Source organism: Acipenser ruthenus, chromosome 38 (genome assembly GCF_902713425.1).
Source record: "Acipenser ruthenus chromosome 38, fAciRut3.2 maternal haplotype, whole genome shotgun sequence".
In the NCBI taxonomy this organism is placed as follows: Eukaryota; Metazoa; Chordata; class Actinopteri; order Acipenseriformes; family Acipenseridae; genus Acipenser; species Acipenser ruthenus.
Genome location: NC_081226.1, coordinates 8,665,507 through 8,690,267, shown reverse-complemented (window position 1 = coordinate 8,690,267; position 24,761 = coordinate 8,665,507). Strand labels below are relative to the sequence as shown.

The window sequence follows — 24,761 nt, the reverse complement described above, 5'->3', positions numbered from 1 at the left end:
TATTCTTAACTGTATTAATATACATGTATGACTGGGGGAGCAAATCTAAATGCAATGATGCTTTTTATATGTGGCTGTTTTGTGTTGTATTCAAATCTAAATGTAATGATGCTTTTTATATGTGGCTGTTTTGTGTTGTATTCAAATCTAAATGTAATGATGCTTTTTATATGTGGCTGTTCTGTGTTGTATTCAAATCTAAATGTAATGATGCTTTTTATATTTGTCTGTTTTGTGTTGTATTTTTTGTGATATTAAAGAAGCGAGTCAGTGCATTTGTTTTGTGTGTTTTTAATTCATTCTAAATGTCATCAGTCACAATTCATGAAAACCAGGGACCGGTTGCACAAAACACCTCCAGGTAACCCTTTACTGCACAGAGCACTGACATCATCATCATCATCATCATCATCATCATCATCATCATCATCATAATACACAACAACAGTCTAGCAACAGTCTTCTCCAATCTCTTATTACACTGGACACTGCATTCATATTTTAATAATGGTGCAATGAGCCTCCAGCATGAGTCAGTGCAGCTCCACTGCAACACATCCTAACTCCAGTGGACAAAACCCTTCTGTGATTACATAAGTGGTATTCTGTTTATATAACAATTACAATGTGTGGAAGAAGTTTGAGCCTAAACTAAACACTTGGGGCTGAGTCTCTGGAATGGGTTAACGCAGAATGATGCACTCAATACAAGAGTTTAATACCAATGCTTTATTAAACAGGGAACAGCAAGCACTGCAGGGAGGTATTGACATGCACTCTCTTACTTGGAGATGCAGAGGGGTGCAGTGTTCTATTCTTTCTCTGCTCTCACAAGAGCTCTAACACTACTCATATTTATACTGGTTTTGAACTCAATTCCAGCTGCTGTCCAGCACAGCTACATTTCCACTCCAGAAGTTTCCTTTGTCTTGCAATCGATGCAGGTTAGAATTGTTTCAATATATATGAGTCAGGAAAGAACAATAAACTCAGTAAATTCTAATAGGATATTACGAAATCGTAATTCATTCTTTAGCAATCTGTTGTTTATTTATACATCCTTCAGTTAGACTCCACGGCCCTTAAACTGAACACCGTTACATGTATTATGTCTGTGGTTCAATTTCCCAGCGTCAGAGGCCTGTAGGATTTGCTTGTATTCCTGGTCACACAACCCAGACTCGCTCAGTGGATTGGAAAACTCTTGCTGTAAATTTGACCAGTGGCAGCAGGCTGAATCAGTTCATTCATTATTGGTTCAACATTCGTTGACTTTTCCTTTCTTCGATTGCAACCCAGTTGGTCGAGTTTCTCTTTATGGCCTTTTGATTTATTTAAGTTTCTTATAATGTTGATCAAACTATGGGGTGTCCCTGTTGAATATTGTGAAGAGCTCTTGTAAGGCTGTTACCCGTAACTCTCTCTTCTTACTGAAAACCTAACCCTAGCACAAAGGACTTTTCATCTTCAACCTCTCACCTTGGAGTCCAGGTGCAACCCGATCTTGTTTATTCAGGGCCTCCAAAGCTCAGGAATTCAGGAGAGGCGTTCTCCCCCAATACATATTGGTGTTACTATGGTGATCAGGCCATTTCACCTCAAGTCGCCATGGCTACCGGGGCCTATTCCTGGTAAGCTCTACAATGTTACACATTTCTCCACTCCCTTGTACATCTGCAGGTGCCACACAATCATCCCTTTAACTACTCTTAAGGTCCAACTCTGCAAAAGAGCAAGAAAGCGCCGGGATAAAACCTGTCTGAGTTTCTGTACCTATGACCCGTGCACATGCGTGCTACACTTGTATTATATGATGCAGTTTACAAAAGCAGTGTAAAATAAAAGCATGGACAATGCACATTGCAAAATATTCAATCATTGATGTGATTCATTTATTCTAGAAACGTGACAAAATGTACAAGACAAACCCTCCAGGCGGTTGTCCAGTAAGGACGGTGCAGTCTTGTCTCTGGGATGCTACATACCGGGGTCGGGATACTCGTTCCCATCAATGTATTTATTTTCAAGTCTATGCAGTTTAAATGCTAAACCCTGAAACTCATTCCCCACACTGAGTTATCAATTTCTCCTGACTCGTCCATCAGATGAGGTGCAGAATAGTTTCCTTTCTGCATATTCCCGCTCCCAGGCACTGACTGCATTGACAGCCTGAGTTAAACTGACAGCAGAGAAGCCTCTTGTGACGTGTCCGCGTCTCCGCCCACTTTCTAACACAATCAGAGTGCAAGAGAGCTGAACAGCATTTTGACCATTTAAATCTCAAGCTCTAGAGCGATACACAAAACAGTAAATTACACAGGGACTCATAATGAAAGGTTAACGTTTCATTCTGAATGAACATGGGCTTCGTCTCTGGTGTGATTTCAGAGCTCCTGCCTGACGGAAGTGCTTGCCACAGTCAGAGCACAAATACGGTTTCTCTCCTGTATGAGTTCGTTGGTGTACTCGAAGGTCATTTTTAGTACGGAAACCCTTCCCACAGTCAGAGCAGTGATACGGTTTCTCTCCTGTGTGAATTCGTTGGTGTGTTTTCATGTATCCTGACTGACTGAAACTCTTCCCACAGTCAGAGCAGCAATACGGTTTCTCTCCTGTATGAATTCGCTGGTGTGTTTTCAGGGATTCTGTGTGGCTGAAACTCTTCCCACAGTCAGAGCAGATATATGGTTTCTCTCTAGTGTGAATTTGCAGGTGTTTATTCAAGGTTCCTGACTGACTGAAACTCTTCCCACAGTGAGAGCAGCAATACGGTTTCTCTCCTGTGTGAATTTGCTGGTGTGTTTTCAGGTTTCCTAAGCGACTGAAACTCTTCCCACAGTCAGAGCAGCAATACAGGCTATATCCTAGATGAATTTGCTGGTGTGCTTTCAGGGCTCCTCTGTAACTGAAACTCATCCCACAGTCAGAGCAGCAAAATGGTTTCTCTCCAGTGTGAATTCGCTGGTGTCTTTTCAGATGATCTGACTGAATGAAACTCTTCCCACAGTCAGAGCAGCAATACGGTTTCTCTCCTGTGTGAATTCGCTGGTGTGTTTTCAGATGATCTAACTGAATGAAACTCTTCCCACAGTCAGAGCAGCAATACGGTTTCTCTCCTGTGTGAATTCGCTGATGTTTTGTCAGGGTTCCTCTTTCTCTGAAACTCTTCCCACAGTCAGAGCAGCAATACAGGCTATATCCTAGATGAATTTGCTGGTGTGCTTTCAGGGCTCCTCTGTAACTGAAACTCATCCCACAGTAAGAGCAGCAAAATGGTTTCTCTCCAGTGTGAATTCGCTGGTGTCTTTTCAGATGTTCTGACTGAATGAAACTCTTCCCACAGTCAGAGCAGCAATACGGTTTCTCTCCTGTGTGAATTCGCTGATGTTTTGTCAGGGTTCCTCTTTCTCTGAAACGCTTCCCACAGTCAGAGCAGCGATACGGTTTCTCTCCTGTATGAATTCGCTGCTGTCGTTTCAGGTTTCCTAACTGGGTGAAACCTTTCCCACAGTCAGGATATTCTCCACCGCCCGCCCTCGCTTTAGCTGCTGGACTGGAACCTGGAAAATATGAACAGGAAAGAAAGAAAGAGGGACTGCTTGTAGGCTTAGGACATGTGGCTAGGTGGTGAAGTGGATTAAAGTATGTGCATTTTATCTGTGGGGTTTGCTCTGGGTTACACCAGTTTAAAAATGCAAAGTTAAACTTAAAGCCTTTATGTGTGAAAGCAAAGTCAGTAAAGACTGATTTTGGTGAAACCGATCCCTGGGATCAAAATCTGAGTTTGAAGTTCTCCTGTAATGTTTCAGATCTATTGCCCCTGACAAACCCAGATTACAATTATATCAGCATTAGATTACAATTATATCTCTCTCATCATGGTATTTTATGACCTCCTTTTCTTTCCCTACTCCTCCCCCTCCTCTGATCTCTCTATCTCTGTTCCTCTGGAATCTACCACACTCTCTCCCTCTTCCTCCGCTAAGAACCTCGGAGTCACCCAGGACCCCTGCCTCTCTTATTCCCAGCACATCTCCACTCTGGCACGCACTTGCCGATTCTTCCTGAGCAACATCCGAAGAATCCGACCCTTCCTCACCAACTATGCCACCTAGCTCCTGGTCCAGGCCTTGGTACTCTCCTGCCTACACTACTGCAACTCCCTCCTGGCTGGCCTCCCTGCGTCCGCCACCCGTCCGCTCCAGCTCATCCAGAACTCCGCTGCCCGCCTGGTGTTCTCTCTGCCTCGCTTCTCCCATGCTACTCCACTCCTCCGCTCACTCCACTGGCTCCCGATCACCGCTCGCATCCAGTTCAAGACTCTTGTACTAGCCTACAGATGCCTTGAGCAGACTGCACCCAGCTACCTCCAGACACTCATCTCTCCCTACACCCCCACTCGACCTCTCCGCTCCTCCTGCACTAGAAGACTGGCTCTACCTCCTCTACACTCCCCTGCCTCCAGAGCCCGCTCCTTCTCCACCCTCGCCCCGCAGTGGTGGAATCTCTTTCCTACAGATGCCAGGACTGCCCAGTCCCTGACCACATTCCGGCGCCTCCTCAAGACACACCTCTTCAGAAAGAACCTGTAGAACTCCTGTTTTTCCCCTGGGACACATATCATCCTTCCTTAAATGCGCATTACTTGCTCTTATCTGCCCCCTATTTTACTGCAATCTGCCAAGTGTTTAATCTGTAGTATTTTGTATTTAATTATATCCTGATGTAACTATCACTGACACTGTTATCTGCTGTATTATTGAATTGTATTTTGTCACACTTGTACTTGCTTGAACCAAAGTCATTGTATTCATCATTGTATTTGTCTTGCTCTTAATTGTATTATTACTTGCACTGTGATTCTTGAAATGTAATTGTTGACGACTGTAAGTCGCCCTGGATAAGGGTGTCTGCTAAGAAATAAATAATAATAATAATAATAATAATAATAATAATAATAATGAGTTTTTACAAATCTTGGGGTCTGTACAGATGCATACACTGAACTGCAGTGTAATCCTCATCAGCTGTCAATGATGTGCTTGTAGACTGGAACGGCTCCCTCCCTCTCTCTGTTTGGAATCATCTTGTTTATTGTTGTACAGATATACATCACGGTGCATTAGAAATGTGCAGCCCCATGCCATAGCATTACATTACACATGCAGGGTTTATGTGTTTTGTTAATTCAATTCTCTCTATTTATAATTCCTATAATTGAATCCCAACACAGTGGGTTACAGGACTCCAGTATACAGACAGAAACACAAGCAGTTTATTTTATACAGTTACACAGACTGTAAATGCATCAGGAACCTACACTACAGACAAAAGCTTAGCATCACCTAGACATTTTAGGATTGAGACCATTAAAAAAAAAAAAAAATAATAAAAAAAAATAAAAAATAAAATAATAATAAATAAAAAAAAAAAAAAAAACACAACACTATATAATGTGACTTAACATGAAATACTGGCAGACTTTTGCAATATAATGATGCTGTAATTTCATTTGATTACATGATGCTAAATAAAAGGTCTAAACAGGGGTGGGAGCAGAGCAAAGTAGCCAAGACTGAAAATGTATGGTGCTGTGAAGGCGAGTACTTTTAGTAGTTTATATTTTAACAGTAGTTGCACGTAGTCTATACAGTACAAATACAAAGCAAACATGCGTACACAACCTACAGAAACACACACTGTGCACAACAACTGCACAAAGTGTTTCATGTTACAAAAAGTGCAAACAGAAACACAACAGCTGTATTGCTGGTTTCTCAGCTTCTTGTAATAACTTGTTACTTCTAAGCTGCCGTGCAGAAGGCTGCCTGTCAAGGAAATACCAAAAAAAAAAAAAAAAAAAAAAAAGCTTATTACTGCGTTGAGAATACCTCGTTTAAATATGGATGCTTGTTTTCACTGCATTGCCTCATGTACAGCTAACCATAGATATTCTATTTATTTCTATTCTTTTAAATAGAATATCTTTGAGCTAACCTTGAAAGATTTTGCGGTACGACAAAGGTCAAACGGCATTCAAACATTGAAACTCAAGACACTACTGAAACCATCTTTAAAAACGTAGCAATGTTCTGTAAAAGTTTTGGCTGCAAAACGGAAGCAGACAAAAATAGATTTTTTTTAAAACAATTTTGAGCGACAAATTCAGCGACATTTTCAAGTTTTGTAAACCTTTTAAAATGATGTTGACATACTCTTGAAAAGAAACGTGCAATTTCCATATTTTGATGCCTTTAAATCAATAAATCGTACACACGGGAGGCAACCCTTACATTTCTAATACTATGTAGAAATAATTATGAAGTTTTAAAACCAGATACCTTCAAATTATTAGTAAATTGTAACATCATGTATGCCACTAACTCAAAAGAGCCAACAGTGAGAGACCCTGAATGCAGCAAGATGCACCTGAATCCTCATGCAGGTACAGTACGAGCACGTGAAGGTCTTTCTATGGGAATGGGTTAAACAGGCTTGTGATAATAACAGGTGAAGAGTTTGCTGAAGCATTACTGTGTTTATTACACTGTGTATGTACAGTAACACAGTTGTTTAGTGTTCAGATAGTTTTGTCATTTTACCTTTAGGTCAGTATTCAATGTTTTACAGTAACTCTCTAATCCGGCACCACTTTCCAGTCCCAAGCGATGCCGGATTGGACAGGTTTTAAAGTAATCTAACCAATATGCTCCCTCTCTCTCAACCACACTGTGGATTTCACGCAATCTAGAATGGCAATGTCACAGCTACTGGGAGTCACTCACCTGCTAGACTGCATTCTGAATGGGAGCGCCCGTCTCCCTTTCCACCTCCTTGCATGCTGTTGGGAGAGCCTTCCTCTCCAGCGCCTTGCTCTCTCACGCAGATTCTCTCCAGCACCATGCTACACTCCCGCAGGCGTACAGGCTCCTGCTCAAGGATGTTTGGATTGAAGTCCTCGGATTCTTCCTTCACTGGTTCCATGTCGTCAAACTCTACTTCAGGGGGCTCCTGTTTAATACGGACAGTTTCCAGAACCTCTTCTTGTTTCACAGGAAGGGATTCTTCCATCTGGGGGATCTCCAATTCATTGTGCTCAGCTGTAATGTCAGAGACCTCTGGCTGACTGCTGTCACATTGTATCTCACAGAGCTCCTGTTTAATGGGGAGGGAAGCCAGCCCAGAGAACTCCACTCTAATGGGGACAAGTTCAAGTTCAGGGAACTCCTCTTTAATCTGGACAGATTCCATCTTCACACTGTCCATGGCAGCAGACCGGATTCTGTTTAGTAGCTGCTGAAAAAATAATCATGTATCAATTTAAATAGTGTAATGAACGGCATTCAAGGGACAAATGCAATCTGGCATTATAGCAGGAGTGGCTTTACTATTGAAGGAACACAGAATTTCTTGTAATAAATTTATAATATCATAGGATTTTATCTGTTGAAAAAGTTTAACCCTTTGCGGCCATGTTGGACCAGGTCTGACATTACAATTTTCCCTTTCCGGTCTGATGTAACTGAAAAAAGGATGGTGAGTAAGTAGATTCAAGAAACTGCACAGAGTCCTTTTCTTCAATCAGTTGTTAGGTTTATTGAAATATGCAGGGAGTCTGGTCCCAGGTACAGGACAAACAGAATGCTCGTTCTTACAATTGTTGCATGACATTAAATACCCTTCTGCATAGGTGTCTGTCTCTCTCCTCCTCTTTCTCTGACACTTAACCAATAGAAAAGGTACAACTCATTATCCTGTTACCATATATTTCATGTGCGAGTGTGTGTGTGTGTGTGAGTGTGTGTGTGTGATCTAGTGTGAAGACCTCTGAACTCAGTGCATTCTTCACACCCCTGGTGCCACAAAGGTCCATACATCTGGTTTTTGTCATCTTCTTGAGACCTTTTCTCTTTTGATCTATTTGAAGTCTTAGAGCCTGGCTCCTTCGGTCCCCTTGAAAACTAGCTTTATGACCCCGTCATAAACCAGCTGTATTTTCTAAGCAAAAACCTGTTAAATAGTTTTATACCCCAGTGGACTCCCCGAAGGGCAAGCTTCTTTCATGTCAGGGCTGGAGATCAAAGGACTTGTTTGTACAGCCGTGTGCTGCTGGCCAGCCATTTGCTTTGACACAAAAGAATCTTTTTCAGTTGTTACAACTTCAGAGTAACTTCTCTACAATATTGCAGCTTTCATCTATCACAGCAGTGCTTGCATTTTTGGAACTAACAGTTTTTTCTATCCAATGTTAAATCACTTTTCAGAAAAATAACATGAATACAGCCGTCATTCCTCATGCGTAGCAAACTGCTATTCAATACTTGTTCCATGTTTTCCAACACGGTCCGACATCATCAAAAAGATGTCAAGCGCAGGTCTCTAGGTCATTTTTTCTCAGGAAAAAGCAGAGAAAAGCTTTCAATGGCTGAGTGAGACCGATAGCAGCCGAAAAAAAAAAAATAAGGAGGCGGATCTGTACAGATAGTCAGATAGATAGTCCCTTCAACACAGACATAACACGGACATAAACAAACAAGATACCTGCTTCCGCATCCAGCGCTCAAAGAATATCACAGACATTTGCCAAGCTTGACGTTACAGTAATAAAATAATGCCAAATGCATACTGAGTTTCTACTGAAGCTACAGTAACACTGAAATCAAATTTCATTGACAGTACAATGAAAAGTATTATAAATGTAGTAGTACTGTGCATTTTATTGACAATACGGTTGTAAGAGAGCCTGCAGCAGGGAAGCAGGAGAGAGCCCTGCACACTATTAGCGGGGGCAGGGCACAGCCCTGCTTGTATAGAGGCTTTGTATTATTAATAGAATGTATAAATATGACTGTATTATTAATAGAATGTATAAATATGACTATTATTAATAGAATGTATAAATATGACTATTATTAATAGAATGTACAAATATGACTGTATTATTAATAGAATGTATAAATATGACTGTATTATTAATAGAATGTATAAATATGACGGCGCAGCCTTGTGTTTTGTTTTGTATTTTAAAAAAATCCGATGTTTTGTTATTGTCTAAAAACCTTGTGCAGAAACAGTGAAGGAAACTGCCCAGCCTGACCCAGGGTCTGTTTTGTTTCTTTTAGTGTTCGTGACTTTGTTTTGTTTTAACTGTTTGATTTCACTCTGTGAGCAAGTGTTTTTGTTAAAATGTTTGTTTTTGTATTTATTTTTGTGTTTGTAAAGAAACACGACGATGTCAATTTATATATATAATGTGTGTGTGTGTGTGTGTGTGGTGTGTGTTGATATGGTTATATAAATAAATAGCATTACACTCGCCATTTCAATGAAACTCCATACGCTGTGGAGCTTTTTATCACTGACACATCTTTCTGCAGTTGCAGCTGTAACAGGTAGCGCGGCCCAAAGCACCTGTAGGTGGAATACATCAGGATACAGGAGTCCAGGTCATGTTCTTTACAGAGCTTCATGAGTTCTGACAAAGACATTGCATTGTCCGATTCCCGAGCGTTAAAACAGGCTCAATGTGGTGTACGAATAAATCACACTGCATTTCAGGAACTCTGCATTGAAGCTCTCGATTCAGCTTCACAAGTGCTTTCCCTTTAGTATATTAACAGTTTTCAGTTTAGCATAAAATAGCATCATTTTTAAAATGTGCGGTTTATCCACTAATTGTACTACTACAGCTGGACTCAAACATTAAAGGGACACACGCACCAGTCCTTAACTACACTTTATGATGAAATACGTTTAGTGTGTGAGTGTCAGTGACAGAAAGGGCAGAAATCAATATTTTGGAGATGATTATTGGAGGGGCCAGTGCCTCTGCATGTACTAAATATTTGAAGATGCACTAAATAGTGTGTTTCTGACCCAGATGGCCTTCCACACGTGTGTGTGTGCGTGTACGCATGTGTGTGTATGCGAGTACTAAAAGCACATCGAACACCCGATGCCTTAATATTTTGTGTACAGATTAGTTTTGTTACTAAGGAATTTTACCGACTGTATTAAGTTATTTTTTAATTCTGTGAAGACCTTTTTACAATAAAGACCTTAAAATGTGCCCAAATTATAGTTTAATGTAAGCTCAAGTTAAGTGTGTGCGTGGTGTCTCCATATCAAAGGCTGGACTCGCTGTTCGTGGTTCATTCAGACACAGCTTAAACTGTGCAAAATAACAAATGTCATATAAATATAAGGTCGCTTCAGCATTGATTTTATCACATCCCTGTGTTATTACAGAATGTCTAATTAATACTAATTAAAAAGCCCATTAATACTAACTATATACTGTAAAAAGCCTATCGTGCTGAAAAGTCTGTATAACAGGATATGTTATGTTAAAAAAGTCCCAGGTCGTGTTATTTTGCGGTACATGTTAAAACGTGGTACACCATGTACTGCGCGTGCCCGGGCTGTGCAAATAATTTTAGCTCAGAAAAAAAGTTAACGCCCATCTGAACAAATACAAAGTACTGTTCGACCTTTAAAGTTAATTTTAATATATATATATATTATATATATATATATATATATATAACCAATTCAGCAAATATGTGACTAACTGATGAGCAACAAATTGTGTTATCTAACATTGTAAACATGTACAATTTTGTGGGTGAACCACAGTTTGTCTTATTCCTAGTGATTTGTGCAGCAGTCAATCACAACACTGACAGCGTACCATTTTTTGACGTCACACAGATCAAGTTTTGGTACCAGTACCACATTCTGATGATGTACCACTTTCTGCACCTACACCGGCTTTCAGCCACTTCCTGTAGCGCGACACTCTAAATACCTTTTCTCAAAATAACGAAAACAACCGCGTCTGTATCATTTAGTTTAAAACAACCGCGTCTGTATCATTTAGTTTAAAACAACCGCGTCTGTATCATTTAGTTTAAAACAACCGCGTCTATATCATTTAGTTTAAAACAACCGCGTCTGTATCATTTAGTTTAAAACAACCGCGTCTATATCATTTAGTTTAAAACAACCGCGTCTATATCATTTAGTTTAAAACAACCGCGTCTGTATCATTTAGTTTAAAACAACCGCGTCTATATCATTTAGTTTAAGGCATCTGCAGTTAAAATAAATAAATAAATAATAAAATAGAGTAATCAAGAACATTATGTTTTATAAAGTCATTAACACAGACAGACGTGCTTATCTCTCAGCGCGCAATGCGTTTCCATGTAGTTTATATTCAATATGAATCTACAATCACGTGTAGTTTCGTACAGTAGCTGTTCAGTTCAGTCGGGATTTATCCCAGACACTAGGAGAGCATCGAGAGGTTGCGCGCATCCGAGTTCAGCAGGTTAAACCACATCAACACCGCGCTGACATTACTAGCTACCCATGACGAGAACATCACATACCTGCGCTGCACAGAAACACTGACCGGCTGAAAAACCCGCGGCTAACAGCAAAACACCACTGCGTCGAGAACAACCAAACACCAATTAAAAACAACAACATGGAACTCACTTTTTCTTTTTTTTATCGTCCACGCCTTGTCAAGTGGTGCGCAACAAAATATTAAATAATTTAAAAACAACTCTGCGGAGCGCAATCTTTTTTCTTTTAAATTTCTATCGTTTGTTGTTGTTCTTCTCTTTGAAAAGACGCGGAGGTATGACGCAGCCCCGGTTTTGGGGATGGAACTGCTTAACAGTCTCGCGTTTTGATTGGTTCTTGTCTGTCGGAGGAATATGACGTTGACACGAGTGGGAAAGCCTAGAGGCATTTTAACATTGTGAGAGAATTATACAACCAATCCTTTTACACGGCAGTGAAGTTTGGAGACCCACTCTAAACTGTGAATGCAGTAATTGGGACTAAAGTCCAACAGAAATCTTACATGTAGAATTCTGCAAAAACATCTTGCAGTTGCACAGAAATGCTGCAAGCAACGCTAGCCTACAGTATAACTATCAGGAATAGATGAGGAGTAATTGACCAATGCAATCCAATAATATCCATGTTAAGTTGTTGAAGGGCGCTGGTCTCTTAAAACCCATGTGTTAAACAGCAGATATAGGCCTTTTTTGTATGTTTGTATTTATTTATTTTTTTGCATGTAATAGGTTTATAAAATATGTTGAATTCCACCATTCTATTCATATTGAGGTCTGATAAACCGCTACACATGACTATATATTGATGGACATTACATAAGCTAATGAGATGTCCTTTTTTTGAAATACCATGTTCCTTCTCAAAATGTATTTTGATATTAACCTTTAATAAAGGAAAACACCTGCATTTTCATGTACTGTATCTATTTCAGTGCAATGCAGTTTTTTTTCATTGTAATAAAGAAATAAGCTTTTTTTTACATTTAAATGTTATTTCTGTTTCTAATTCAAATTTGGGGAGAGTCAAAAAAAAGTTGTCAACTTTGATTCATGTACTAAAGGTTACTCTTAAATGAATTCACGATCCAGTTCTGTTGAACATTTTTATGGTAAACTGAGCATGACTTAGAAACTGGGCTGTCATTTGTAGAGCAGAACATCCCATAAACTCAGCTGAATTCGGAACAGCAGAGAAGCCCAGAATTTGGGACATAGCCTCAGAACAGGGGCAGTGTATATGTAGAACTGTGATTACATTAGAAATAAACTAATGTATCCTGTAACAAAACTGAAATAGTGCAGTATATAGATTTGCAATTAAAATAAATCATGCAAACGATAAGAAGTAGTAAGGTATAGTCAGTAAAACATTTTTTAACTCCATTTCAATGCAGAATGTTCTTTGGTTGTGAATTTGAGATGGCGATCCATTGTTTTCTAACACACTTTATTCTTAACTGTATTAATATACATGTATGACTGGGGGAGCAAATCTAAATGCAATGATGCTTTTTATATGTGGCTGTTTTGTGTTGTATTCAAATCTAAATGTAATGATGCTTTTTATATGTGGCTGTTTTGTGTTGTATTCAAATCTAAATGTAATGATGCTTTTTATATTTGTCTGTTTTGTGTTGTATTTTTTGTGATATTAAAGAAGCGAGTCAGTGCATTTGTTTTGTGTGTTTTTAATTCATTCTAAATGTCATCAGTCACAATTCATGAAAACCAGGGACCGGTTGCACAAAACACCTCCAGGTAACCCTTTACTGCACAGAGCACTGACATCATCATCATCATCATCATCATCATCATCATCATCATAATACACAACAACAGTCTAGCAACAGTCTTCTCCAATCTCTTATTACACTGGACACTGCATTCATATTTTAATAATGGTGCAATGAGCCTCCAGCATGAGTCAGTGCAGCTCCACTGCAACACATCCTAACTCCAGTGGACAAAACCCTTCTGTGATTACATAAGTGGTATTCTGTTTATATAACAATTACAATGTGTGGAAGAAGTTTGAGCCTAAACTAAACACTTGGGGCTGAGTCTCTGGAATGGGTTAACGCAGAATGATGCACTCAATACAAGAGTTTAATACCAATGCTTTATTAAACAGGGAACAGCAAGCACTGCAGGGAGGTATTGACATGCACTCTCTTACTTGGAGATGCAGAGGGGTGCAGTGTTCTATTCTTTCTCTGCTCTCACAAGAGCTCTAACACTACTCATATTTATACTGGTTTTGAACTCAATTCCAGCTGCTGTCCAGCACAGCTACATTTCCACTCCAGAAGTTTCCTTTGTCTTGCAATCGATGCAGGTTAGAATTGTTTCAATATATATGAGTCAGGAAAGAACAATAAACTCAGTAAATTCTAATAGGATATTACGAAATCGTAATTCATTCTTTAGCAATCTGTTGTTTATTTATACATCCTTCAGTTAGACTCCACGGCCCTTAAACTGAACACCGTTACATGTATTATGTCTGTGGTTCAATTTCCCAGCGTCAGAGGCCTGTAGGATTTGCTTGTATTCCTGGTCACACAACCCAGACTCGCTCAGTGGATTGGAAAACTCTTGCTGTAAATTTGACCAGTGGCAGCAGGCTGAATCAGTTCATTCATTATTGGTTCAACATTCGTTGACTTTTCCTTTCTTCGATTGCAACCCAGTTGGTCGAGTTTCTCTTTATGGCCTTTTGATTTATTTAAGTTTCTTATAATGTTGATCAAACTATGGGGTGTCCCTGTTGAATATTGTGAAGAGCTCTTGTAAGGCTGTTACCCGTAACTCTCTCTTCTTACTGAAAACCTAACCCTAGCACAAAGGACTTTTCATCTTCAACCTCTCACCTTGGAGTCCAGGTGCAACCCGATCTTGTTTATTCAGGGCCTCCAAAGCTCAGGAATTCAGGAGAGGCGTTCTCCCCCAATACATATTGGTGTTACTATGGTGATCAGGCCATTTCACCTCAAGTCGCCATGGCTACCGGGGCCTATTCCTGGTAAGCTCTACAATGTTACACATTTCTCCACTCCCTTGTACATCTGCAGGTGCCACACAATCATCCCTTTAACTACTCTTAAGGTCCAACTCTGCAAAAGAGCAAGAAAGCGCCGGGATAAAACCTGTCTGAGTTTCTGTACCTATGACCCGTGCACATGCGTGCTACACTTGTATTATATGATGCAGTTTACAAAAGCAGTGTAAAATAAAAGCATGGACAATGCACATTGCAAAATATTCAATCATTGATGTGATTCATTTATTCTAGAAACGTGACAAAATGTACAAGACAAACCCTCCAGGCGGTTGTCCAGTAAGGACGGTGCAGTCTTGTCTCTGGGATGCTACATACCGGGGTCGGGATACTCGTTCCCATCAATGTATTTATTTTCAAGTCTATGCAGTTTAAATGCTAAACCCTGAAACTCATTCCCCACACTGAGTTATCAATTTCTCCTGACTCGTCCATCAGATGAGGTGTAGAATAGTTTCCTTTCTGCATATTCCCGCTCCCAGGCACTGACTGCATTGACAGCCTGAGTTAAACTGACAGCAGAGAAGCCTCTTGTGACGTGTCCGCGTCTCCGCCCACTTTCTAACACAATCAGAGTGCAAGAGAGCTGAACAGCATTTTGACCATTTAAATCTCAAGCTCTAGAGCGATACACAAAACAGTAAATTACACAGGGACTCATAATGAAAGGTTAAGGTTTTGATCTGAATGAACATGGGCTTCGTCTCTGGTGTGATTTCAGAGCTCCTGCCTGACGGAAGTGCTTGCCACAGTCAGAGCACCAATACGGTTTCTCTCCTGTATGAGTTCGTTGGTGTACTCGAAGGTCATTTTTAGTACGGAAACTCTTTCCACAGTCAGAGCAGTGATACGGTTTCTCTCCTGTGTGAATTCGTTGGTGTACTCGAAGGTCATTTTTAGTACGGAAACTCTTTCCACAGTCAGAGCAGTGATACGGTTTCTCTCCTGTATGAGTTCGTTGGTGTACTCGAAGGTCATTTTTAGTACGGAAACTCTTTCCACAGTCAGAGCAGCAATATGGTTTCTCTCCTGTATGAATTCGCTGGTGTGCTTTCAGGGATACTGTGTGACTGAAACTCTTCCCACAGTCAGAGCAGATATATGGTTTCTCTCCAGTGTGAATTCGCTGGTGTGTTTTCATGTATCCTGACTGACTGAAACTCTTCCCACAGTCAGAGCAGCAATACGGTTTCTCTCCTGTATGAATTCGCTGGTGTGTTTTCAGGGATTCTGTGTGGCTGAAACTCTTTCCACAGTCAGAGCAGATATATGGTTTCTCTCTAGTGTGAATTCGCAGGTGTTTATTCAAGGCTCCTGACTGACTGAAACTCTTCCCACAGTGAGAGCAGCAATACGGTTTCTCTCCTGTGTGAATTCTCTGGTGTGTTTTCAGGTTTCCTAAGTGACTGAAACTCTTCCCACAGTCAGAGCAGCAATACAGGCTATATCCTAGATGAATTTGCTGGTGTGCTTTCAGGGCTCCTCTGTAACTGAAACTCATCCCACAGTCAGAGCAGCAAAATGGTTTCTCTCCAGTGTGAATTCGCTGGTGTCTTTTCAGATGATCTGACTGAATGAAACTCTTCCCACAGTCAGAGCAGCAATACGGTTTCTCTCCTGTGTGAATTCGCTGATGTTTTGTCAGGGTTCCTCTTTCTCTGAAACTCTTCCCACAGTCAGAGCAGCAATACAGGCTATATCCTAGATGAATTTGCTGGTGTGCTTTCAGGGCTCCTCTGTAACTGAAACTCATCCCACAGTCAGAGCAGCAAAATGGTTTCTCTCCAGTGTGAATTCGCTGGTGTCTTTTCAGATGTTCTGACTGAATGAAACTCTTCCCACAGTCAGAGCAGCAATACGGTTTCTCTCCTGTGTGAATTCGCTGATGTTTTGTCAGGGTTCCTCTTTCTCTGAAACTCTTCCCACAGTCAGAGCAGAAATATGGTTTCTCTCCTGTATGAATTCGCTGGTGTGTTTTCAGTTTTCCTGATTTTCTGAAACTCTTCCCACAGTCAGAGCAGCAATAGTGTTTCTTTCCTGTGTGAATTCGATGGTGTCTTTTCAGGGTTCCTAACTGGGTGAACCCTTTCCCACAGTCAGGATATTCTCCAGCGCCCGCCCTCGCTTTAGCTGCTGGACTGGAACCTGGAAAATATGAACAGGAAAGAAAGTAAGAGGGACTGCTTGTAGGCTTAGGACATGTGGCTAGGTGGAGGAGTGGATTAAAGTATGTGCATTTTATCTGTGGGGTTTGCTCTGGGTTACACCAGTGTAAAAATGCAAAGTTAAACTTAAAGCCTTTATGTGTGAAAGCAAAGTCAGTAAAGACTGATTTTGGTGAAACCGATCCCTGGGATCAAAATCTGAGTTTGAAGTTCTCCTGTAATGTTTCAGATCTATTGCCCCTGACAAACCCAGATTACAATTATATCAGCATTAGATTACAATTATATCTCTCTCATCATGGTATTTTATGACCTCCTTTTCTTTCCCTACTCCTCCCCCTCCTCTGATCTCTCTATCTCTGTTCCTCTGGAATCTACCACACTCTCTCCCTCTTCCTCCGCTAAGAACCTCGGAGTCACCCTGGACCCCTGCCTCTCTTATTCCCAGCACATCTCCACTCTGGCACGCACTTGCCGATTCTTCCTGAGCAACATCCGAAGAATCCGACCCTTCCTCACCAACTATGCCACCTAGCTCCTGGTCCAGGCCTTGGTACTCTCCTGCCTAGACTACTGCAACTCCCTCCTGGCTGGCCTCCCTGCGTCCGCCACCCGTCCGCTCCAGCTCATCCAGAACTCCGCTGCCCGCCTGGTGTTCTCTCTGCCTCGCTTCTCCCATGCTACTCCACTCCTCCGCTCACTCCACTGGCTCCCGATCACCGCTCGCATCCAGTTCAAGACTCTTGTACTAGCCTACAGATGCCTTGAGCAGACTGCACCCAGCTACCTCCAGACCCTCATCTCTCCCTACACCCCCACTCGACCTCTCCGCTCCGCCTGCACTAGAAGACTGGCTCTACCTCCTCTACGCTCCCCTGCCTCCAGAGCCCGCTCCTTCTCCACCCTCGCCCCGCAGTGGTGGAATCTCTTTCCTACAGATGCCAGGACTGCCCAGTCCCTGACCACATTCCGGCGCCTCCTCAAGACTCACCTCTTCAGACAGCACCTGTAGAACTCCTGTTTTTCCCCTGGGACACATATCATTCTTCCTTAAATGCGCATTACTTGCTCTTATCTGCCCCCTATTTTACTGCAATCTGCTAAGTGTTTAATCTGTAGTATTTTGTATTTAATTATATCCTGATGTAACTATCACTGACACTGTTATCTGCTGTATTATTGAATTGTATTTTGTCACACTTGTACTTGCTTGAACCAAAGTCATTGTATTCATCATTGTATTTGTCTTGCTCTTAATTGTATTATTACTTGCACTGTGATTCTTGAAATGTAATTGTTGACGACTGTAAGTCGCCCTGGATAAGGGTGTCTGCTAAGAAATAAATAATAATAATAATAATAATAATAATAATAATAATAATAATGAGTTTTTACAAATCTTGGGGTCTGTACAGATGCATACACTGAACTGCAGTGTAATCCGCATCAGCTGTCAATGATGTGCTTGGAGACTGGAACGGCTCCCTCCCTCTCTCTGTTTGGAATCATCTTGTTTATTGTTGTACAGATATACATCACGGTGCATTAGAAATGTGCAGCCCCATGCCATAGCATTACATTACACATGCAGGGTTTATGTGTTTTGTTAATTCAATTCTCTCCATTTATAATTCCTATAATTGAATCCCAACACAGTGGGTTACAGGACTCCAGTATACAGACAGAAACACAAGCAGTTTATTTTATACAGTTACACAGACTGTAAATGCATCAGGAACCTACACTACAGACAAAAGCTTAGCATCACCTAGACATTTTAGGATTGAGACCATTAAAAAAAAAAATAATAATAATAAAAAATAAAAAATAAAAAAAACACAACACTATATAATGTGACATAACATGAAATACTGGCAGACTTTTGCAATATAATGATGCTGTAATTTCTTTGATTACATGATGCTAAATAAAAGGTCTAAACAGGGGTGGGAGCAGAGCAAAGTAGCCAAGACTGAAAATGTATGGTGCTGTGAAGGCGAGTACTTTTAGTAGTTTATATTTTAACAGTAGTTGCACGTAGTCTATACAGTACAAATACAAAGCAAACATGCGTACACAACCTACAGAAACACACACTGTGCACAACAACTGCACAAAGTGTTTCATGTTACAAAAAGTGCAAACAGAAACACAACAGCTGTATTGCTGGTTTCTCAGCTTCTTGTAATAACTTGTTACTTCTAAGCTGCCGTGCAGAAGGCTGCCTGTCAAGGAAATACCAAAAAAAAAAAAAAAAAAAAGCTTATTACTGCGTTGAGAATACCTCGTTTAAATATGGATGCTTGTTTTCACTGCATTGCCTCATGTACAGCTAACCATAGATATTCTATTTATTTCTATTCTTTTAAATAGAATATCTTTGAGCTAACCTTGAAAGATTTTGCGGTACGACAAAGGTCAAACGGCATTCAAACATTGAAACTCAAGACACTACTGAAACCATCTTTAAAAACGTAGCAATGTTCTGTAAAAGTTTTGGCTGCAAAACGGAAGCAGACAAAACTAGATTTTTTTTAAAACAATTTTGAGCGACAAATTCAGCGACATTTTCAAGTTTTGTAAACCTTTTAAAATGATGTTGACATACTCTTGAAAAGAAACGTGCAATTTCCATATTTTGATGCCTTAAAATCAATAAATCGTACACACGGGAGGCAACCCTTACATTTCTAATACTATGTAGAAATAATTATGAAGTTTTAAAACCAGATACCTTCAAATTATTAGTAAATTGTAACATCATGTATGCCACTAACTCAAAAGAGCCAACAGTGAGAGACCCTGAATGCAGCAAGATGCACCTGAATCCTCATGCAGGTACAGTACAAGCACGTGAAGGTCTTTCTATGGGAATGGGTTAAACAGGCTTGTGATAATAACAGGTGAAGAGTTTGCTGAAGCATTACTGTGTTTATTACACTGTGTATGTACAGTAACACAGTTGTTTAGTGTTCAGATAGTTTTGTCATTTTACCTTTAGGTCAGTATTCAATGTTTTACAGTAACTCTCTAATCCGGCACCACTTTCCAGTCCCAAGCGATGCCGGATTGGACAGGTTTTAAAGTAATCTAACTAATATGCTCCCTCTCTTTCAACCACACTGTGGATTTCACGCAATCTAGAATGACAATGTCACAGCTACTGGGAGTCACTCACCTGCTAGACTGCATTCTGAATGGGAGCGCCCGTCTTCCTTTCCACCTCCTTGCGTGCTGTTAGGAGAGCCTTCCTCTCCAGCGCCTTGCTCTCTCACGCAGATTCTCTCCAGCACCACGCTACACTCCCGCAGGCGTACAGGCTCCTGCTCAAGGATGTTTGGTTTGAAGTCCTCAGATTCTTCCTTCACTGGTTCCATGTCGTCAAACTCTACTTCAGGGGGCTCCTGTTTAATACGGACAGTTTCCAGAACCTCTTCTTGTTTCACAGGAAGGGATTCTTCCATCTGGGGGATCTCCAATTCATTGTGCTCAGCTTTAATGTCAGAGACCTCTGGCTGACTGCTGTCACATTGCATCTCACAGAGCTCCTGTTTAATGGGGAGGGAAGCCAGCCCAGAGAACTCCACTCTAATGGGGACAAGTTCAAGTTCAGGGAACTCCTCTTTAATCTGGACAGATTCCATCTTCACACTGTCCATGGCAGCAGACCGGATTCTGTTTAGTAGCTGCTGAAAAAATAATCATGTATCAATTTAAATAGTGTAATGAACGGCATTCAAGGGACAAATGCAATCTGGCATTATAGCAGGAGTGGCTTTACTATTGAAGGAACACAGAATTTCTTGTAATAAATTTATAATATCATAGGATTTTATCTGTTGAAAAAGTTTAACCCTTTGCGTCCATGTTGGACCAGGTCTGACATTACAATTTTCCCTTTCCGGTCTGATGTAACTTAAAAAAGGATGGTGAGTAAGTAGATTCAAGAAACTGCACAGAGTCCTTTTCTTCAATCAGTTGTTAGGTTTATTGAAATATGCAGGGAGTCTGGTCCCAGGTACAGGACAAACAGAATACTCGTTCTTACAATTGTTGCATGACATTAAATACCCTTCTGCATAGGTGTCTCTCTCCTCCTCTTTCTCTGACACTTAACCAATAGAAAAGGTACAACTCATTATCCTGTTACCATATATTTCATGTGCGAGTGTGTGTGTGTGAGTGTGTGTGTGTGATCTAGTGTGAAGACCTCTGAACTCAGTGCATTCTTCACACCCCTGGTGCCACAAAGGTCCATACATCTGGTTTTTGTCATCTTCTTGAGACCTTTTCTCTTTTGATCTATTTGAAGTCTTAGAGCCTGGCTCCTTCGGTCCCCTTGAAAACTAGCTTTATGACCCCGTCATAAACCAGCTGTATTTTCTAAGCAAAAACCTGTTAACTAGTTTTATACCCCAGTGGACTCCCCGAAGGGCAAGCTTCTTTCATGTCAGGGCTGGAGATCAAAGGACTTGTTTGTACAGCCGTGTGCTGCTGGCCAGCCATTTGCTTTGACACAAAAGAATCTTTTTCAGTTGTTACAACTTCAGAGTAACTTCTCTACCATATTGCAGCTTTCATCTATCACAGCAGTGCTTGCATTTTTGGAACTAACAGTTTTTTCTATCCAATGTTAAATCACTTTTCAGAAAAATAACATGAATACAGCCGTCATTCCTCATGCGTAGCAAACTGCTATTCAATACTTGTTCCATGTTTTCCAACACGGTCCGACATCATCAAAAAGACGTCAAGCGCAGGTCTCTAGTCATTTTTTCTCAGGAAAAAGCAGAGAAAAGCTTTCAATGGCTGAGTGAGACCGATAGCAGCCGAAAAAAAAAAAATAAGGAGGCAGATCTGTACAGATAGTCAGATAGATAGTCCCTTCAACACAGACATAACACGGACATAAACAAACAAGATACCTGCTTCCTCATCCAGCGCTCAAAGAATATCACAGACATTTGCCAAGCTTGACGTTACAGTAATAAAATAATGCCAAATGCATACTGAGTTTCTACTGAAGCTACAGTAACACTGAAATCAAATGTCATTGACAGTACAATGAAAAGTATTATAAATGTAGTAGTACTGTGCATTTTATTGACAATACGGTTGTAAGAGAGCCTGCAGCAGGGAAGCAGGAGAGAGCCCTGCACACTATTAGCGGGGGCAGGGCACAGCCCTGCTTGTATAGAGGCTTTGTATTATTAATAGAATGTATAAATATGACTGTATTATTAATAGAATGTATAAATATGACTATTATTAATAGAATGTATAAATATGACTATTATTAATAGAATGTACAAATATGACTGTATTATTAATAGAATGTATAAATATGACTGTATTATTAATAGAATGTATAAATATGACGGCGCAGCCTTGTGTTTTGTTTTGTATTTTTAAAAGATCTGATGTTTTGTTATTGTCTAAAAACCTTGTGCAGAAACAGTGAAGGAAACTGCCCAGCCTGACCCAGGGTCTGTTTTGTTTCTTTTAGTGTTCGTGACTTTGTTTTGTTTTAACTGTTTGATTTCACTCTGTGAGCAAGTGTTTTTGTTAAAATGTTTGTTTTTGTATTTATTTTTGTGTTTGTAAAGAAACACGACGATGTCAATTTATATATATAATGTGTGTGTGTGTGTGTGTGTGGTGTGTGTTGATATGGTTATATAAATAAATAGCATTACACTCGCCATTTCAATGAAACTCCATACGCTGTGGAGCTTTTTATCACTGACACATCTTTCTGCAGTTGCAGCTGTAACAGGTAGCGCGGCCCAAAGCACCTGCAGGTGGAATACATCAGGATACAGGAGTCCAGGTCATGTTCTTTACAGAGCTTCATGAGTTCTGACAAAGACATTGCATTGTCCGATTCCCGAGCGTTAAAACAGGCTCAATGTGGTGTACGAATAAATCACACTGCATTTCAGGAACTCTGCATTGAAGCTCTAGATTCAGCTTCACAAGTGCTTTCCCTTTAGTATATTAACAGTTTTCAGTTTAGCATAAAATAGCATCATTTTTAAAATGTGCGGTTTATCCACTAATTGTACTACTACAGCTAGACTCAAACATTAAAGGGACACACGCGCCAGTCCTTAACTGCACTTTATTATTATTATTACTTATTTCTTATTGGGGGGGGGGACGGGGACATGTACAAACCAAGTACACACACGACCATAACTACACTTTATGATGAAATACGTTTAGTGTGTGAGTGTCAGTGACAGAAAGGGCAGAAATCAATATTTTGGAGATGATTATTGGAGGGGCCAGTGCCTCTGCATGTACTAAATATTTGAAGATGCACTAAATAGTGTGTTTCTGACCCAGATGGCCTTCCACACGTATGTGTGTGTGCGTGTACGCATGTGTGTGTATGCGAGTACTAAAAGCATATTGAACACCCGACAATGCCTTAATATTTTGTGTACAGATTAGTTTTGTTACTAAGGAATTTTACCGACTGTATTAAGTTATTTTTTAATTCTGTGAAGACCTTTTTACAATAAAGACCTTAAAATGTGCCCACATTATAGTTTAATGTAAGCTCAAGTTAAGTGTGTTGTTTTTGCCACATCCCTGTGTTATTACAGAATGTCTATCCATGTGGAAAAGCCCATTAATATTCGCTATATACTGTAAAAAGCCTATCGTGCTGAAAAGTCTGTATAACAGTAAATGTTATGTTAAAAAAGTCCCAGGTCGTGTTATTTTGCGGTACATGTTAAAACGTGGTACACCATGTACTGCGCTTGCCCGGGCTGTGCAAATAATTTTAGCTCAGAAAACAAAGAAACGCTCATCTGAACAAATGATACTGTTGGCCTTTAAAGTTCATTTTAATAGGAGGCTGTGTGGTCCAGTGGTTAAAGAAAAGGGCTTGTAACCAGGAGGTCCCCGGTTCAAATCCCACCTCAGCCACTGACTCATTTTGTGACCCTGAGCAAGTCACTTAACCTCCTTGTGCTCCGTCTTTCGGGTGAGACATAATTGTAAGTGACTCTGCAGCTGATGCATAGTTCACACACCCGAGTCTCTGTAAGTCGCCTTGGATAAAGGCGTCTGCTAAATAAACAAATAATAATAATATAATTGTTTTTTTACCAATTCAACAAATATGTGACTAACTGATGAGCAACAAATTGTGTTATCTAACATTGTAAACATGTAGGATTCTGTGTGTGAACTAGTTTATCTTGTTCCTAGTAATTTGTGCAGCAGTCAATCACAACACTGACAGCGTACCATTTTTTGACGTCACACGGATCAAGTTTTGGTACCAGTACCACATTCTGATGATGTACCACTTTCTGTAGCGCGACACTCTAAATACCTTTTGTCAAAATAACGTAACACAACCGCGTCTATCATTTACTTTATGGCTTCTGCAGTTAATAAATAAATACAATTTGTAAAAAATAAAACAGGGTAATCAAGAACATTATGTTTTATAAAGTCATTAACACTGACAGACGTGCTTATCTCTCAGCACGCAATGCCGTTTTCATGTAGTTTATATTCAATATGAATCTACAATCACGTGTAGTTTCGTACAGTATCTGTTCAGTTCAGTCGGGATTTATCCCAGACACTAGGAGAGCATCGAGAGGTTGCGCGCATCCGAGTTCAGCAGGTTAAACCACATCAACACCGCGCTGACATTACTAGCTACCCATGACGAGAACATCACATACCTGCGCTGCACAGAAACACTGACCGGCTGAAAAACCCGCGGCTAACAGCAAAACACCACTGCGTCGAGAACAACCAAACACCAATTAAAAACAACAACATGGAACTCACTTTTTTATTATTTATCGCCCACGCCTTGTCAAGTGGTGCCCAACAAAATGTTAAATAATTTAAAAAGAACTCTGCGGAGCTCAATCTTTTTTCTTTTAAATTTCTGGCGTTTGTTGTTGTTGTTCTCTTTGAAAAGACGCGGAGGTATGACGCAGCCCCGGTTTGGGGGATGGAACTGCTTAACAGTCTCGCGTTTTGATTGGTTCTTGTCTGTCGGAGGAATATGACGTCGACACGAGTGGGGAAACCGTAGAGGCATTTTAACATGCCTGCAAGCTCACTGCACTGACCCCCACTGATGCGAACACAAACCAGCTTCAGGTCAACACTGCTTACCAGCCTCCA

The 24,761-nt window shown here is 40.5% G+C and overlaps 1 protein-coding gene across 1 annotated transcript; it reads right to left on the bottom strand.

Annotated features, from left to right (window-relative positions):
- Window positions 1-275: 275 nt before the first annotated feature.
- LOC131706921 (zinc finger protein 585A-like) lies at window positions 276-24,594 on the bottom strand. The gene is made up of 6 exons (XM_059008866.1): window positions 24,417-24,594; window positions 19,774-20,284; window positions 15,107-16,575; window positions 14,414-14,485; window positions 6,786-7,092; window positions 276-3,560 (listed from the first exon to the last, which is right to left on the bottom strand). Exons 2-6 carry the CDS (start codon window positions 20,252-20,254, stop codon window positions 2,338-2,340), a joined length of 3,552 nt encoding a protein of 1,183 aa, XP_058864849.1. The 5' UTR covers window positions 20,255-20,284; window positions 24,417-24,594; the 3' UTR covers window positions 276-2,337.
- Window positions 24,595-24,761: the final 167 nt, after the last annotated feature.